At 41.0% G+C, this 15311-nt stretch overlaps 1 protein-coding gene across 1 annotated transcript; it reads right to left on the bottom strand.

Moving 5' to 3' along the window:
- Positions 1 to 4252: 4252 nt before the first annotated feature.
- Positions 4253 to 7667, bottom strand: LOC139424678 (uncharacterized). The gene is made up of 2 exons (XM_071176750.1): positions 7377 to 7667; positions 4253 to 5557 (listed from the first exon to the last, which is right to left on the bottom strand). The coding sequence occupies exons 1-2, from the start codon at positions 7540 to 7542 to the stop codon at positions 4587 to 4589; spliced, it is 1137 nt and encodes a 378-aa protein (XP_071032851.1). The 5' UTR covers positions 7543 to 7667; the 3' UTR covers positions 4253 to 4586.
- Between the last annotated feature and the right edge of the window lie 7644 nt (positions 7668 to 15311).

Genomic DNA, 15311 nt, shown 5'->3' with positions numbered 1-15311 from the left:
CCTGAAGCAGTCTAGGACAGCTCATGTGAGAAAGCATGCTAATGCGAGAGGGGGATAGGCCACTTACACAGACCAGAGCATTTACCTTTTTTTAAATGGGAAAACGCTGTAAAGCGTCATCTCAATTCATTCAGTATCTCTGGCTTCCACCATTTTAAAGTAGTGGGATTCCTATGGGTTGGGAGTGATCTGCCAATGATAAGAGCATTGTCTTCTTCAAATTTGGTGCTATGGTTTGTTAATGGCTTTAAGCTATATCAAAGCAATCTAGTAGTAAATGAATAACATAATTTGGTTCAGGACTCCAACACTGCAGGTGGCGGTTAATCATCAATATTAGCTTCAGATTTTTTTTCACAAAAGAAAAACCCAATTGACTACATTAAAATGTAGATAGCCTCAATGCTGCTGCTCGCGCTGTCACAGACACCATAATGGCACAAATACAAAGTTTAGACGTCTTTCCATCTCTATATTTAGGTACAAACCTATTCTACTTCGTTTTATATCCGGTGTGATCCTCTTCTCTTGATACTACACTACTGTTTTCTCAACTGCCCCGAAAACCTCAACAGCAGCCGTCGTTAAACACTCATTTAAGAACACCTGCAACAACTGTAGTTTAGACATTTTTTGTTGTAGTTTAGTCAACTGAGAGTTGGATATTCAGCTAGCACACTAGCTTCGTAAATGAGGAAAGAATGCTGGTAAATGAACAAACCACAAAATCCAGTTTGTCTTGTATTTGTATCAGCGAGAGCGAGTCCATTTTCAGTCAACTGAAAGTTGTTTCAGTTAACTTAGTTTTAGTGATGTGTCGTTGGCGAACAAAAGGCTCTTTGTGAACGTTGGGAATCGCATTCCGTACTATTAGTCTTTGAGCTCCAGACATCGAGGGGTGGAGCACAGTGTTGCCAACTCCTCAGTAAGGAAAGTAGCTATTGGCTGTCCTAAAAGTCACTAAATGACATCATCACCTAATTTGGATAATTGGCCATGTGCATGTAATTGTGATGGATGCTGTAGGAGAGAGGAATAACGTGTGGGAGAGACAAAAAGTGAGTAAAAAACACCCTAAATATGTTTAACTACAAATGAACTTTCTTCTGTCAATTTAAAAAAAATGTTTATGTCACAATATATATATATATATATATATATATTATTTATTATTATTAATTTTTTCTTAATTTGGTTTGGTTTTTATGGCCCACTTAGGAGCCTACAACAAGTCACAGTAAAACAGGAACATTTTTAACCATAACATTTTTATTTTTTTGTATATAATCTACATTAACAATCTAAATGGACCAAAAAGAGACTAGAAAAAAGCTGTCAATGCAATGTGAGAAAATTATGGTAACTAGTCTGGCCCTAATTCAGGTTCATTGTAAAAAATAAATAAAAAATGTAAGCCAGGGTGGGGATCAGCCAGCGGCGGCTTCCCTCATGTGTGATTCATTTGCAGTCTGGACGCGGAGGGGTGAACATCTCCTGCTCTGACTGCAGCTGGGAGGGACTGCTGCTTTGGGACAGGGTGGGGCCCAGGGTGGGGCTGCTCGTAGAGAACTGTAATAACGATAACGATACGTGCTTTCACGTCAGAGTCTCCAAAAGTCTTCAATAACACCAGAAAAAATTGCTAGATTTGTCACTAGTCGCTTTTTTGAAAATGTGTCGCTAGAGAGGTCTGAATACTCGCTAAATATAGCGACTAAATTGCTAAATTGGCAACACTGGTGGAGCAACTGCTGCCTCTCAAAATTAGTTCAGATTTTTTGTGACGCCAGCACACATCAAATTTGCCCAAATCTGTGGAATTCTAAATTGGTAAGGGGGTGGGGTAGAGTACAGTCATACAGATTATTGTTTTTTTGAGAAAGATAATACAAAAAAATGTTAGAGTGGGGTGAGGTCGCAAGAAATTCTTTGGGGAAAAAAAGGGGATCCACAGAAATTCCCGTGGAAAAATGGGGTCGCTGCAGAAAAAGTTTGAATAACACTGGTTTAGACCGAGGGGTTGCCTACCACAGTTTACCATGAGGGGATTCGATTAAGATGGCCAGGGTTGCATTGGCTATGGCCTGTCACATGATAGGTGTGCCCTGCAAAAATGTCTCTTTTCCCCATGGCAAAATAGAATTGTATTACATAACATTTTCTCTCCAACCCATGGCAAAATGTGTAGAACTGCAGAAAATGTGCTTTCAAACTGCACCTTTTTCTCTATTCCCAAATTGTGTAGACATGCAGGAAATTAACTTTAAAAGTGAGATTTATCTCTCTGCTGTCAAGAGGTGAGGGCCCGGCCCTCCAACCAAATCTAGCTTCCTCACTCTCTCTCTAGTCTTGAGGCTGGATTATGAGACAGTACAAGTTTACTCGTACTATTAAGACACACTATACTTGAGTCGCAATCATGACTAGTTGTGTTACTTAGACCTATGTCATAGCAACGAATCCCATGGCATCTAGACACTTACCATTATGACCAGCCATGTTACAGAATTGTGACATTTAATGAGGTTTTATGAGGTTTTTCATAATTGCATTATCGTGTCATAATGTAAAATCAGCTATACCACGTTTAGGTGTTTGGTTGGCATTAACAGTAGAGGCTAAATAATCTATCTTTTTACTCTTAACAATTGCCATTACTTCACATTGTGGTTTAGGATAGATTCTTATACACCCACAAACTATAAGGCTACACCTTGAATGCTTAAAGTAATGTCTCCATCAACACATATACATCTACCAATATAATAGAATTAGGTATTGGGAAGGTGCTGGCTCATTTGTTTTGCCCCCGCTACATATGGCTATATCCGTCCGCTACATATGGCTGTATCGGTCCGCTACTACATATGGCTGTATCGGTCCGCTACTACATATGGCTGTATCGGTCCGCTACTACATATGGCTGTATCGGTCCGCTACTACATATGGCTGTATCGATCCGCTACTACATATGGCTGTATCGGTCCGCTACTACATATGGCTGTATCGGTCCGCCACTACTTATGGCTGTATCGGTCCGCTACATATGGCTGTATCGGTCCGCTACTACATATGGCTGTATCGGTCCGCTACTACATATGGCTGTATCGGTCCGCTACTACATATGGCTGTATCGGTCCGCTACTACATATGGCTGTATCGGTCCGCTACTACATATGGCTGTATCGGTCCGCTACTACATATGGCTGTATCGGTCCGCTACATATGGCTATATCGGTCCGCTACATTCTAAAAGAAAAAGGTTTCTGGAGTATCCTGAAGGGGAACCCCTATAAAGTCTTCAAAGAACCCCTTTTAATGCATCCTCGAATAACCTTTTGAAGAGCTGTTTGGGGTACATTTTTGAACTACCCGCCCCCTTCCCGTTATTCTTATTCTTATTAATAATAACACGCTTAACAATAACACAATATTTTTTGTTCTCAGTGTTTATTATGATTTCGGTGGCAAAGCAGAATTAAAAAAATCTAAATATGAGGTAAACTCCCAGCAGAACCCCAAGTCCAATGGGGAAATTTTCTGGCGTGTTGATGTTAATGTGTTGATGTTCTCTGTATCCACAGCCAGAATGATTTTGCAGTGCATGGTGCTCAAACAGGTTTCCTGTTATATTCATCAGAGGTGTAGGGAGGGTGAAAAATAGTAATTATTACAGATGATTAACAAAACATGCACCCGACAGTATTCATACCTGTTTTAGTGGTGAATGTAGTGAAAAAAAACGGTTTTGTTAATGGTTTTCATACATATACCTTGTCCATAATGTAGAGGCCTATGGTATATTTGTCGACGAGGTAAGGACGGAAGATGGTAAATGGGATCTGCATAACATTCCAATACCAATTGACATATCTTTGTTGATTCATATCCATTGAATTGTGTCCATTTTGTATTTTTAGAAAGATAGATGGTATCATCATAAAACGTGCTGCAGACGTGTGCTGTGTTTGGTGATGTAGTGATTCAACGGGAATAGACAAGAAAGTAGGGTATGTCCACACTCCGGGGCCATAAAGGTCCAGACATGACCTCAGACATACAGGTCTAGGATCAGCTTACTCTCCCCTGACCATAGATCTGTTTGTAATTGCCTCCCATATGTATGAACATTAACAGTATATAAGAAATATATATATATATACACACACACACACAATTAAATCAATATCATAAATGAAGAGAAATAATACAAAATGTATCGAAAATAATATTGGACATATGCAAGGACACATTTTCTGGAAGTATTCATTTTAATGTATCAATAGCATCTGTCAGACTATTCTGGAGACATTCCAAAACAAACTAGCAGGAATTCCGCTTAATAATGACATGAAAACACCAAGAGACTTAACAGCAGACCTGTGAGTTGAACTACTCTGTACTGTTCGATCAAATCAAACTTTATTGTTCATAGAACGTTTTACAATAGTAAATTCATGCGATCTATTTACCTGAAACCCAGAGAATGAATGATCCAGAGAGTTGCTTTGCTTTTCAAGTGTTGTCCATCTTCTAACAAGATGTCTTTGTCCTAATTCATTTCCTTTGTTTTCATTCTGTTTTCTTTATTTGTTTCTTTCTTTGTGGACATTCGTTCCTGTGTGAGTCAGAAAGTGCAAGTTCAGGTTCCCTTTCCGATTGAAGCTTTTCCCACAGTCACCACAGCTAAATGGTTTCTCTCCTGTGTGAGTCAGTATGTGCCTCCTTAGGTCCCCCTTCTGAATGAAGCTTTTCCCACAGTCACCACAGCTAAATGGTTTCTCGCCTGTGTGAATCCTCATGTGCCTGGAAAGATGTCCTTTGAGTTTGAAGGTCTTTCCACAAAAGGGGCAGGTGGAGGGTTTCTCCACGTGACAGAGTCGGATATGGGCCTTCAATTTACAGGTGGAGTTGTAGAGTTTTTGGCAGAGGTGGCATTCGCTGGGTATCTTCTTAGCGAGAGTCACATGCTCCTGAAGGTCAGCTTTCAGAGCAAACGTTTCACCACAGTCACAGCAGCGGAGAGTTTTTCTAGACATGGTGCTGGGTTTGCAACAGTGTTCCCCCATTGATAGGTTGGGATTCAATGGTGGGCTGGGATGGAATGGTGACAGCAGCCTAAGTCCTACTGGGTCACTGCTTACAGCTGAGCTGTGGCTGTGGCTGTAGGAATCGTTTTGATTATCTGCAGGGTCACAGGGAATGTCGAGACCCTTTAGGTGGGTAAAAGTGACAAAATGTGGGAGATCCACTGGTTTAGAGGCACTCTCTCTGTTCTCCACCGTCTGGGTTTGGGGAAGAGTAAAGGACTGAAGTGGGTTTTCCTGATCACATTTACTTTTCACACAAAGAGGAGGGAATTTGAAAACTATGACGTCAGCCTCCTGCCCTTGAAGCTGCTCTTCCTCCTGACAGGTCCAGAGTTCCTCCTGTTCCTCTTTAATCTGTTTGGGTTCTAGGTCATCCTGCGGCAGACTGGTTCTCCACTCCTGCTCACAATGCTGCTGCTCAGGTGGAACCTCGTCTTCAGAGACAGCAACAGATAACGGAAGGGACTCTGGAGGGAAGGCGAAGAGGAGCAGAGATAATCTATACCATATAATTAAAAACACTTAATCTCAATAAGATATACAGTACCAGTCAAAAGTTTGGACACACCTACTCACACCTACTACTCATTTTGACTATTTTCTACATTGTAGAATAATAGTGAAGACATCAAAACTATAAAATAACACATATGGAATCATGTAGTAACCAAGAAAATTGTTAAACAAATCAAAATATATTTCATATTTGAGATTATTCAAGTAGCCACCCTTTGCCTTGACAACTTTGCACACTCTTGGCATTCTCTCAACCAGCTTCATGAGGTAGTCACTTGGAATGCATTTCAATTAACAGATGTGCCTGTTACATTTGTGGAATTTCTTTCCTTCTTAATGCGTTTCAGCCAATCAGTTGTGTTGTGACAAGGTAAGGGTGGTATACAGAAGATAGCCCTATTTGGTAAAAGACCAAATCCAAATTATGGCAAGAACAGGTCAAATAAGCAAAGAGAAATGACAGTCCATCATTAATTTAAGACATGAAGGTCAGTCAATCTGGAATATTTGAAGAACTTTGAAAGTGTCTTCAAGTGCAGTCGCAAAAACCCTCAAGCGCTATGATGAAACTGGCTCTAATGAGGACCGCCACAGGAAAGGAACACCCAGAGTTACCTCTGCTGCAGAGGATAAGTTCATTAAAGCTAATTGCACCTCAGATTGCAGCCCAAATGCTTCAGAGTTCAAGTAACAGACACATCCCAACATCAACTGTTCAGAGGAGACTGCGTGAATCAGGCCTTCATGGTCAAATTGCTGCAAAGAAACCACTACTAAAGGACGCCAATAATAAGAATACTTGCTTGGGCCAAGAAACATGAGCAATGGACTTTAGACCAGTGGAAACTTTTTTTTGGTTCCAATTTTTGGTTCCAACCGCCATGTCTTTGTGAGACGCAGAGTAGGTGAACCGATTATCTCAGCATGTCTGGTTCCCACCGTGAAGCATGGAGGAGGGGGTGTGATGGTGCTTTGCTGATGACACTGTCAGTGATTTATTTAGAATTCAATGCACATTTAACCCATATGGCTACCACAACCTTCTGCAGTGATACACCATCCCATCTGGTTTGCGCTTAGTGGGACTATCATTTGTTTTTCAACAGGACAATGACACAAAACACACCCCCCAGGCTGTGTAAGGGCTATTTGACCAAGAAGGAGAGTGATGGAGTGCTGCATTAGATGACCTGGCCTCCACAATCGCGCAATCTCAACCCAATTGAGATGGTTTGGGATGAGTTGGACCGCAGAGTGAAGGAAAAGCAGCCAACAAGTGCTCAGCGTATGTGGGAACTCCTTCAAGACTGTTGGAAAATCATTCCTTGTGAAGCTGGTTGAGAGAATGCCAAGCGTGAAACGCTGTCATCAAGGCTAAGAGTGGCTACTTTGAAGAATCTAAAATATATTTAGATTTGTTTAACACTTTTTTTTGGTTACTAAATGATTCCATATGTATTATTTCTTAGTTTTGATGTCTTCACTATTATTCTACAATGTAGAAAATAGTACAAATAATGAAAAACTCATGAATGAGTAGGTGTGTCCAAACCTTTGACTGGTACTGTATATAACCAACTTTTAGACATCCCGGTGTACGCATACCGAGCTATATGCTATTTCAATAAGCTTTTCGTGACAAACTTTTTCATCATGCACGATAAACGTTACATTGAACTATTTATTAAATGGTGATCCCTGTTAGCCTAAACAACGTAGCTGTTCATAAAACATTATTGTAGTTAGATATTTATAGATCTACATGCGAACCTTTTCTACATAGGTTTATGTCCGGTGTTATCCGCAGCAGTCTCCGTAGCCGATCATTTTCTTCCTGGTACTCGACTACCGTTTTCTCAACTGCCCCGAAAATCTCCAACGCAGCCGCCGTTAAACGCTCATTTAAGAACACTTGCAACATCTGTAATGTAGACATTTTCAGGCGACTGAGAGGTGAGTATTCAACTAGTATGGCAAATACACTGATAACTAACCCCTTTAATATGTGGTATGGCTTTGTCCACAAACAAAACAAACCCTCTCCCAGTTTTACTTCCGCATTGTCTTCTTTTGCTTGTATCAGTCGGCGATGAGCCCGTAAACAGATCACAGCATCCCCATGTGGATGGATGTTTACTAGAAGTTTCCAATCAGTCTTTGGTTCAGACCAGTAATAATGGAAAGAAATTAAATTACAAATGGGGAAACAGTTATAATAACGACTACGGTCATCTATGATCATTTCTTGCATGAACTGAACTGAAAGACAACACATTGTAACACGGGAAACATCTGGCAACTAACGGCTTGGGAGTGACTGGTGTGATAGTGTGTGCAATGAACTAGAGAATGCAGTTATGAGCAATTATAAAGAGTGTTATTGAAAATCACTGTATTACACTTGAAACAGAGTTTGCACTCATTCAAAGTGCAATTATCAGGAGTGAAGTGTATATCACTACTTTCCAATAAATTCTAAGACAATCATGAATGCGCAGCATTACAGTTTCTCCCAAGTGTTAACACACTAAAATTGGAACTTGAAACACAATCACCGAAACCTGAAACTCATGTACCAAATCCCTAAACCAAGTCTGCAAAATTGCAAGCACAATTCACTCTTTACACTCAGTTTTCAATTCTATATCACACTTTTTGCAAAACACTACACACAGTTCTCTAAATTAGGTACAACATTACAAATGAAAATCTCTTTTGTTCCCTTTGGAAAGCAACGCCAATCACAATGCCAAGCTCTATACACCAATTGGCAACACCCACTCATCACCGGTGTAAACACCAGTTGCTGAGTTGTTAGCTTAGAAATCAGAGCTTTAGCGCTATAAAAGGCCACAGATGAGCTCTCCTGTTTTGGAGGAAAATGGAAGTCAATGGTGAAGCTAGAGGTGGAGTGAGGAAGAGGAGGACGAGGAAGGACAGTTGTCTCAGATGAGATCAGCGCCACATTGGTTGACCATGTGCTCAACCATGGATTGAGTTTGAGGGAGGCTGGGCAGAGAGTTCAGCCCAACCTGAGCCGCTACACGGTTGCATCTATCATCCGTACATTCAGAAATGAAAACCGGTAAGATACCTACCATCTACACTATGCCAGTAGGCCTATGTTACTCAGTGATTGTTGGCCAATGTTACAGTAATGTCATTTCATATAGAAAGAAAATAGATTATTTTAGCTTCCTGAAACCAATCATATCATATTTGGGGATCTTCTGCAGAACTGAGAGACGGCCAGGCCGTGGTGGAAGACACCGGCTGTTCACACCAACACAGGAGACCGCTATTGTGAACATGGTGGTGGCAAACAATACCATTAGACTAGGAGAAATCCAGAACCACATAATTGCAGACAATACAATATTCAATAACATTCACCAGGTGGGCTACATTGGACCGTGTGTTACAGCACAACCGAATCCGGATGAAGCGGGTCTACAGGGAGCCATTTGAGGGAAACTCAGAGAGGGTTATAGAACAGCGCTATGGATTTGTGCAAGTTAGTACTATACTGTGAATGTACTATCATATCAGCACTGTATAGACACATTACAGTACTGTAATCCAGTGTATTGTGCCTCACCATATTGACTGCTCTAGGTCTGTCACATATTGTTGTCTGTTTTAGAGTCTTGGAGCTGGATGCTGCTGCAATTCAGCACGTTTATATGTACATTGATGAGGCTGGCTTCAACCTAGCCAAAAGACAGGGATGGAACATTATTGGCCACCGTGCCATTGTGAATGTCCCTGGACAGCGTGGAGGGAATATCACCAAGTGCGCAGCCGTTAGCCAGAAAGGTGTCCTCCATCACCATGCCAACCTTGGTCCCTACAACACTGCCCTTCTCATTACATTCCTGGACACACTACATGGCATCCTCATTCCAGCCGAGCAGAGGGGTGGACCAGAGCAGCCCAAGTATGTTGTCATCTGGGACAACGTGAGTTTCCACCGGGCTGCTCTGGTTGATCGACCACCCACAATTTATTGTCCTATACCTCCCACCATATTCCCCATTCCTAAACCCAATTGGAGACATTTTTCTGGCATGGCGATGGAAGGTGTATGACCGCCATCCCCTCACACGCATGCCTCTTCTCCAGGCAATAGAGGATGCATGAGGTGAAGTTGATGTGGGGGTGGGCTTTCGGTGGCTGGATCCGTCACTCCAGAAGATTCTTTCCCTGCTGTTTAGCCAGGGAGAACATTGCGTGTGATGTAGATGAGGTGCTGTGGCCAGACCAAAATATGATGCAGTATAATGTCTTTGTTCTTACATTTACATGTGTTTTTGTCTTTTTGTGTTTAGAGTTTTGAAAGAATGAGCCTATTTTATTTTTGTACAGAAAACCCTTTATCTTACTGGATGTTTTTCCTGGTTTTCTCCTGTTGGGTATGGAAAGTGTTACATACAAAATACTGCATTTTGGAAATAAATTACAATGTTTTTGGTACTGTATTGCGTTTGTGTTTATTTATGTATATTTGAGTAGTATACATTGTTACAGTAATCTCTTACAACAGCTACAGTGTAACACTGAAAAGGCATAAACCAACTGCTGGATATTCATAGTAGTGTTGAGCACATCAGTGTGTTGTTTGGTAGACAGATCTACTCATATGACGTGTTTCATTTTGATGCTAAAAAAAAAACATTTTGGAAAGAGAACAGTTTTGAATGCAGTGTTTGCTTTTGCTAGAGATTTGTTTAGTTTTTGGAAAATGGGCCAAAGCTTCAGCAAATGTGGAAACCTGTAAGACGAAATTGAAATCTCTGACAAATGGAAGATATTCTTTTTAATGTATCAATAACATCAGTCTGACCATCGCCCTGAGACATTCCAATACAAACAAGTGGAAGAGGAAGTCCAGTAGCTAGCTATAAGAGTCAGGCTGGTTCCCAGACTTGCCCTCTACAAGATCATCGGCAGACTATCACCATCTACCCTCCTCTGACCAGCTCTCTCTGCTCAAGCCATGAACTGACCCTCTCCCTCTTCGGCGGATGCAGCATTCAAAGACTAGGCCTCTTGATTGACCTGGGCTGTTATATTGCTTGTTTGTTTGTTTTTTTTGCTCTTGAACCCCTTTTAGATTCTATGAAAAGCGCTGTTGAATAAATTATTATTTACCTGCTTCCATGGAGTACATATTTATTATCCTTGGGATGACCGCCAGAGGCCCGGAGTTAGCCTGCATTCCCCATAGGAATTTGCTTGTTCGATTGCCTTATGGAGGGAATAACTACACTGTTTGTATTCGGCCATGTTTCCAGTCGCCTTGCCATGATTAAATGTGGTGATACGTGCTTTCAGTTTTGCGCGATTGCTGCCATCAATCCACAGTTTCTTGTTAGGGAAGGTTTTAATAGTCACAGTGGGGACAACATCTCCTATACACTTCCTTATAAACACGCTCACCAAGTCAGCGTAGACTTCAATGTTATTGTCTGAATCAATCTGAGTCCATCCCAAATGGGAATCATAATTGCCTCAGTGTCTGGACAATTTGGGTACTTCAAATGATACAGTGCCTTGCGAAGTATTCGGCCCCCTTGAACTTTGCGACCTTTTGCCACATTTCAGGCTTCAAACATAAAGATATAAAACTGTATTTGTTTGTGAAGTGGAACGACATTTATTGGATATTTCAAACTTTTTTAACAAATCAAAAACTGAAAAATTGGGCGTGCAAAATTATTCAGCCCCTTTACTTTCAGTGCAGCAAACTCTCTCCAGAAGTTCAGTGAGGATCTCTGAATGATCCAATGTTAACCTAAATGACTAATGATGATAAATACAATCCACCTGTGTGTAATCAAGTCTCTGTATAAATGCACCTGCACTGTGATAGTCTCAGAGGTCCGTCAAAAGCGCAGAGAGCATCATGAAGAACAAGGAACACACCAGGCAGGTCCGAGATACTGTTGTGAAGAAGTTTAAAGCCGGATTTGGATACAAAAAGATTTCCCAAGCTTTAAACATCCCAAGGAGCACTGTGCAAGCGATAATATTGAAATGGAAGGAGTATCAGACCACTGCAAATCTACCAAGACCTGGCCGTCCCTCTAAACATTCAGCTCATACAAGGAGAAGACTGATCAGAGATGCAGCCAAGAGGCCCATGATCACTCTGGATGAACTGCAGAGATCTACAGCTGAGGTGGGAGACTCTGTCCATAGGACAACAATCAGTCGTATATTGCACAAATATTGCCTTTATGGAAGAGTGGCAAGAAGAAAGCCATTTCTTAAAGATATCCATAAAAGGTGTAGTTTAAAGTTTGCCACAAGCCACCTTGGAGACACACCAAACATGTGGAAGAAGGTGCTCTGGGCAGATGAAACCAAAATTGAACTTTTTGGCAACAATGCAAAATGTTATGTTTGGCGTAAAAGCAACACAGCTCATCACCCTGAACACACCATACCCACTGTCAAACATGGTGGTGGCAGCATCATGGTTTGGGCCTGCTTTTCTTCAGCAGGGACAGGAAAGATGGTTAAAATTGATGGGAAGATGGATGGAGCCAAATACAGGACCATTCTGGAAGAAAACCTGATGGAGTCTGCAAAAGACCTGAGACTGGGACAGAGATTTGTCTTCCAACAAGACAATGATCCAAAACATAAAGCAAAATCTACAATGGAATGGTTCAATAATAAACATATCCAGGTGTTAGAATGGCCAAGTCGAAGTCCAGACCTGAATCCAATCGAGAATCTGTGGAAAGAACTGAAAACTGCTGTTCACAAATGCTCTCCATCCAACCTCACTGAGCTCGAGCTGTTTTGCAAGGAGGAATGGGAAAAAATGTCAGTCTCTCGATGTGCAAAACTGATAGAGACATACCCCAAGCGACTTACAGCTGTAATCGCAGCAAAAGGTGGCGCTACAAAGTATTAACTTAAGGGGGCTGAATAATTTTGCACGCCCAATTTTTCAGTTTTTGATTTGTTAAAAAAGTTTGAAATATCCAACAAATGTCGTTCCACTTCATGATTGTGTCCCACTTGTTGTTGATTCTTCACAAAAGAATACATTTTTATATCTTTATGTTTGAAGTCTGAAATGTGGCAAAAGGTCGCAAAGTTCAAGAGGGCCGAATACTTTCGCAAGGCACTGTATGTTGTATAGTTCTACATTGGGTAATGCTTGTCCTCCATTATCCCTTGGAGCATATAAGTTTTTTCTCATCACAAAGATAATCCTGAATCATTCGATTGAACTGCTTAAATAGTAAGGGAGAAATGGTCACAGGGAGCATCATGGACACATAATTAAACTGGTGCCACAACCATTTTAACAGTATTTATTTTGCCTCAAAGTAAAATTAAACAACCTTCATTTATCGATATTATTCTAGTTTTTTTTAAAGTAGTGGCACCATATTCATTTGCATGATATTCTGTAGTTCGTTGCTCAGTCTTATACCCAGGTATTTCATCCCTGGTGGCACCCATTTTAACTGAAATTAAGTCATTGCAACAGGAGGACATCATTTGGATCTGACTTCTGCCAATTAATCTTATAACCACATATCCGTGAGAACTTGTCAATTGTTCTCAAAACCAAAGGGATTGATGCGGCCTGTTCCCTAATAAGTAACAATATGTCGTCAGCATATAAAAACAGCTCATGCTCTCTGGCACCTCCCATCACTCCCTTGATTCCTGAATCAGCTCTGATTGCTGCTGCCAAGGGCTCCACAAATAGAGTAAAAAGGAGAGGTGAGAGAGGACTGCCCTGCTTGGTTCTTCGTTGACAAATAAAAAAAGGAAGAGCTCATACCATTTGTGAGGACTGCTGCTCTTGGATTGGAGTATAATACCTGAACCCACATGTCAAAAAGCCCCACTCCACCCTATCGAATGCTTTCTCCGCATCGGCTTCCACCTGAGTATCCTCTTTTTGTCTCAGCCATGTGAGGTGAAGCAAACGTCTAAGGTTGTCTGTGGAGGTTCTACTTTTTACAAATCCCACCTGATCTGTGTGAGGTAAAAACCTTCTCCAGCCTCATGGCTAGTACTTTGGAGAGCACCTCACAATCAACTCCGAACGTGGGTCAGTGAGGTCTCTATCTTTCTTGAGAATGAATGAAATGAGTGCAGTTGTTAAAAGTGACAGGTAGCTGCTCCAGTTCCAGCATACACCCGTGTTAATATAGGAGCTAATACGTCAATGTTCCTCATGTAATACTCAACCAGGAAGCCGTCTAACCCTGGTGACTTTCCAGACGTCATTGAGGTGACGGCTGTTCTTATCTCAGATTGTAGTATAGGAGAATCCAAATCCCCTCTCTGATCTGGAGTCATGTGAATGAAACTTCAGATCACAGACTTGTTTCAATAGTGACTCAGTATTTTTCTTTTTTCTCTAACTATTTTTCCAACTCTTTAATTTGAGACTCTAGTTTTTCAACTCTTTCTCCATCTTCCCTTTATCTTTCTACTGGTGTGTGCTATTATTTTGCCCCTAACATAAGATTTAGAGGCCTCCCACACCGTACTCAATCCATCAATGGAACCAATATTTGTTTGAAAAAAAACAAAACACTTGAGATCTTCATTGAGGGAAAGATGAAATGTTTCGCCTTGGAATACGGACGTACTAATCCTCCATCCAGTACCATTCGTAGCCATATCAGCCTCAACTGCTATACATAATTCCACTGTTGTGTGGCCTGTCAAAGCAATAACCCTTATTTCACAATCCCATCACCTCTTTGGTCATACTCTTGGAAGTTAGGAAGTCATCTATCCCGGAATGATATGAATGGTTATGTGAATAAAACATATGTTCCTTCTCTCTAGGATTGACAAGACTCCATATATCTACCAGACCCAGATCCCTCATTAATAGGTGTGTCGCTGCTCTGTCCCTTGGTACAGTTTTAGAATAAGTTGTTTTTTTTTTATCAAGAATACCATCTTGGACCTGGTTAAAGTCTCCCGCTACCACTGTATTGCCACCAATGATTTCTCCCATAACCTTATTAACCTTATGGAAAAAAACAGGATCCTCCTTGTTTGGTGCATAGATATTACACATATTAACCTTATTGCCATTTACCAGAGCCTCAACACAAATGATTCTTTCTTCCTCCTCGTTACGTTGCTTTAACATGCCGAAATTGCAACACCATGTTTTTTTGCTTGAAAATGAGCTATCTGATCTGCCCAACCAGATCCCTTTTCAATTTAGCGGCCTCTGAATCAACCAAATTAGTTTCTTGAATAAAAGCTATATCACTTAAAAGCGGTCACCCTAGTCCCAAGCCCCTCACCTTCTCACCCCTCCCCCCCCTCTCAGGACACCATAGTAAAAGATGAATAAAAAGGAAATGATTTTAACATAGCATATACTTGTATTCAGGCACCAAATGGCAATACGTAAAATTAACTGAAAGGGGGTAAACAACATTTTCTATGAACTCATAAAATCAGATCAATTAAAATAATGTCAAGGTTGTTAGTTCCATCTACTTTTGGCCAGGCAACTTGAATACAGTCACTGAGTACCCAACCGGCTAAACCGCCAGTAACAAAAATAGCAACATTGTAGCTATACAGTCTGAAATAGCCAAATAGCTAAATACTATAGCTATTAGTTTGCACGGTGCCTTTGCGATAGTGTGTCACATAAACACCATATAAACATCATATAGAACTCGCCGGCAAATATAG

The sequence above is a fragment of the Oncorhynchus clarkii genome, chromosome 13 (genome assembly GCF_045791955.1).
Source record: "Oncorhynchus clarkii lewisi isolate Uvic-CL-2024 chromosome 13, UVic_Ocla_1.0, whole genome shotgun sequence".
Taxonomy (NCBI): Eukaryota; Metazoa; Chordata; class Actinopteri; order Salmoniformes; family Salmonidae; genus Oncorhynchus; species Oncorhynchus clarkii.
This window is presented reverse-complemented; position numbering and strand designations above follow the sequence as displayed.

What these genes read in the sequence shown, in the direction of transcription:
- LOC139424678 (XM_071176750.1), bottom strand. Translation starts at nt 7,542, where the DNA reads ATGTCTACATTACAGATGTTGCAAGTGTTCTTAAATGAGCGTTTAACG. An exon ending in CATAAACCTATGTAGAAAAG is followed by an intron (nt 5,558 to 7,376) that starts GTTCGCATGTAG and finishes CCTTCCCTCCAG; the next exon opens with AGTCCCTTCCGTTATCTGTT.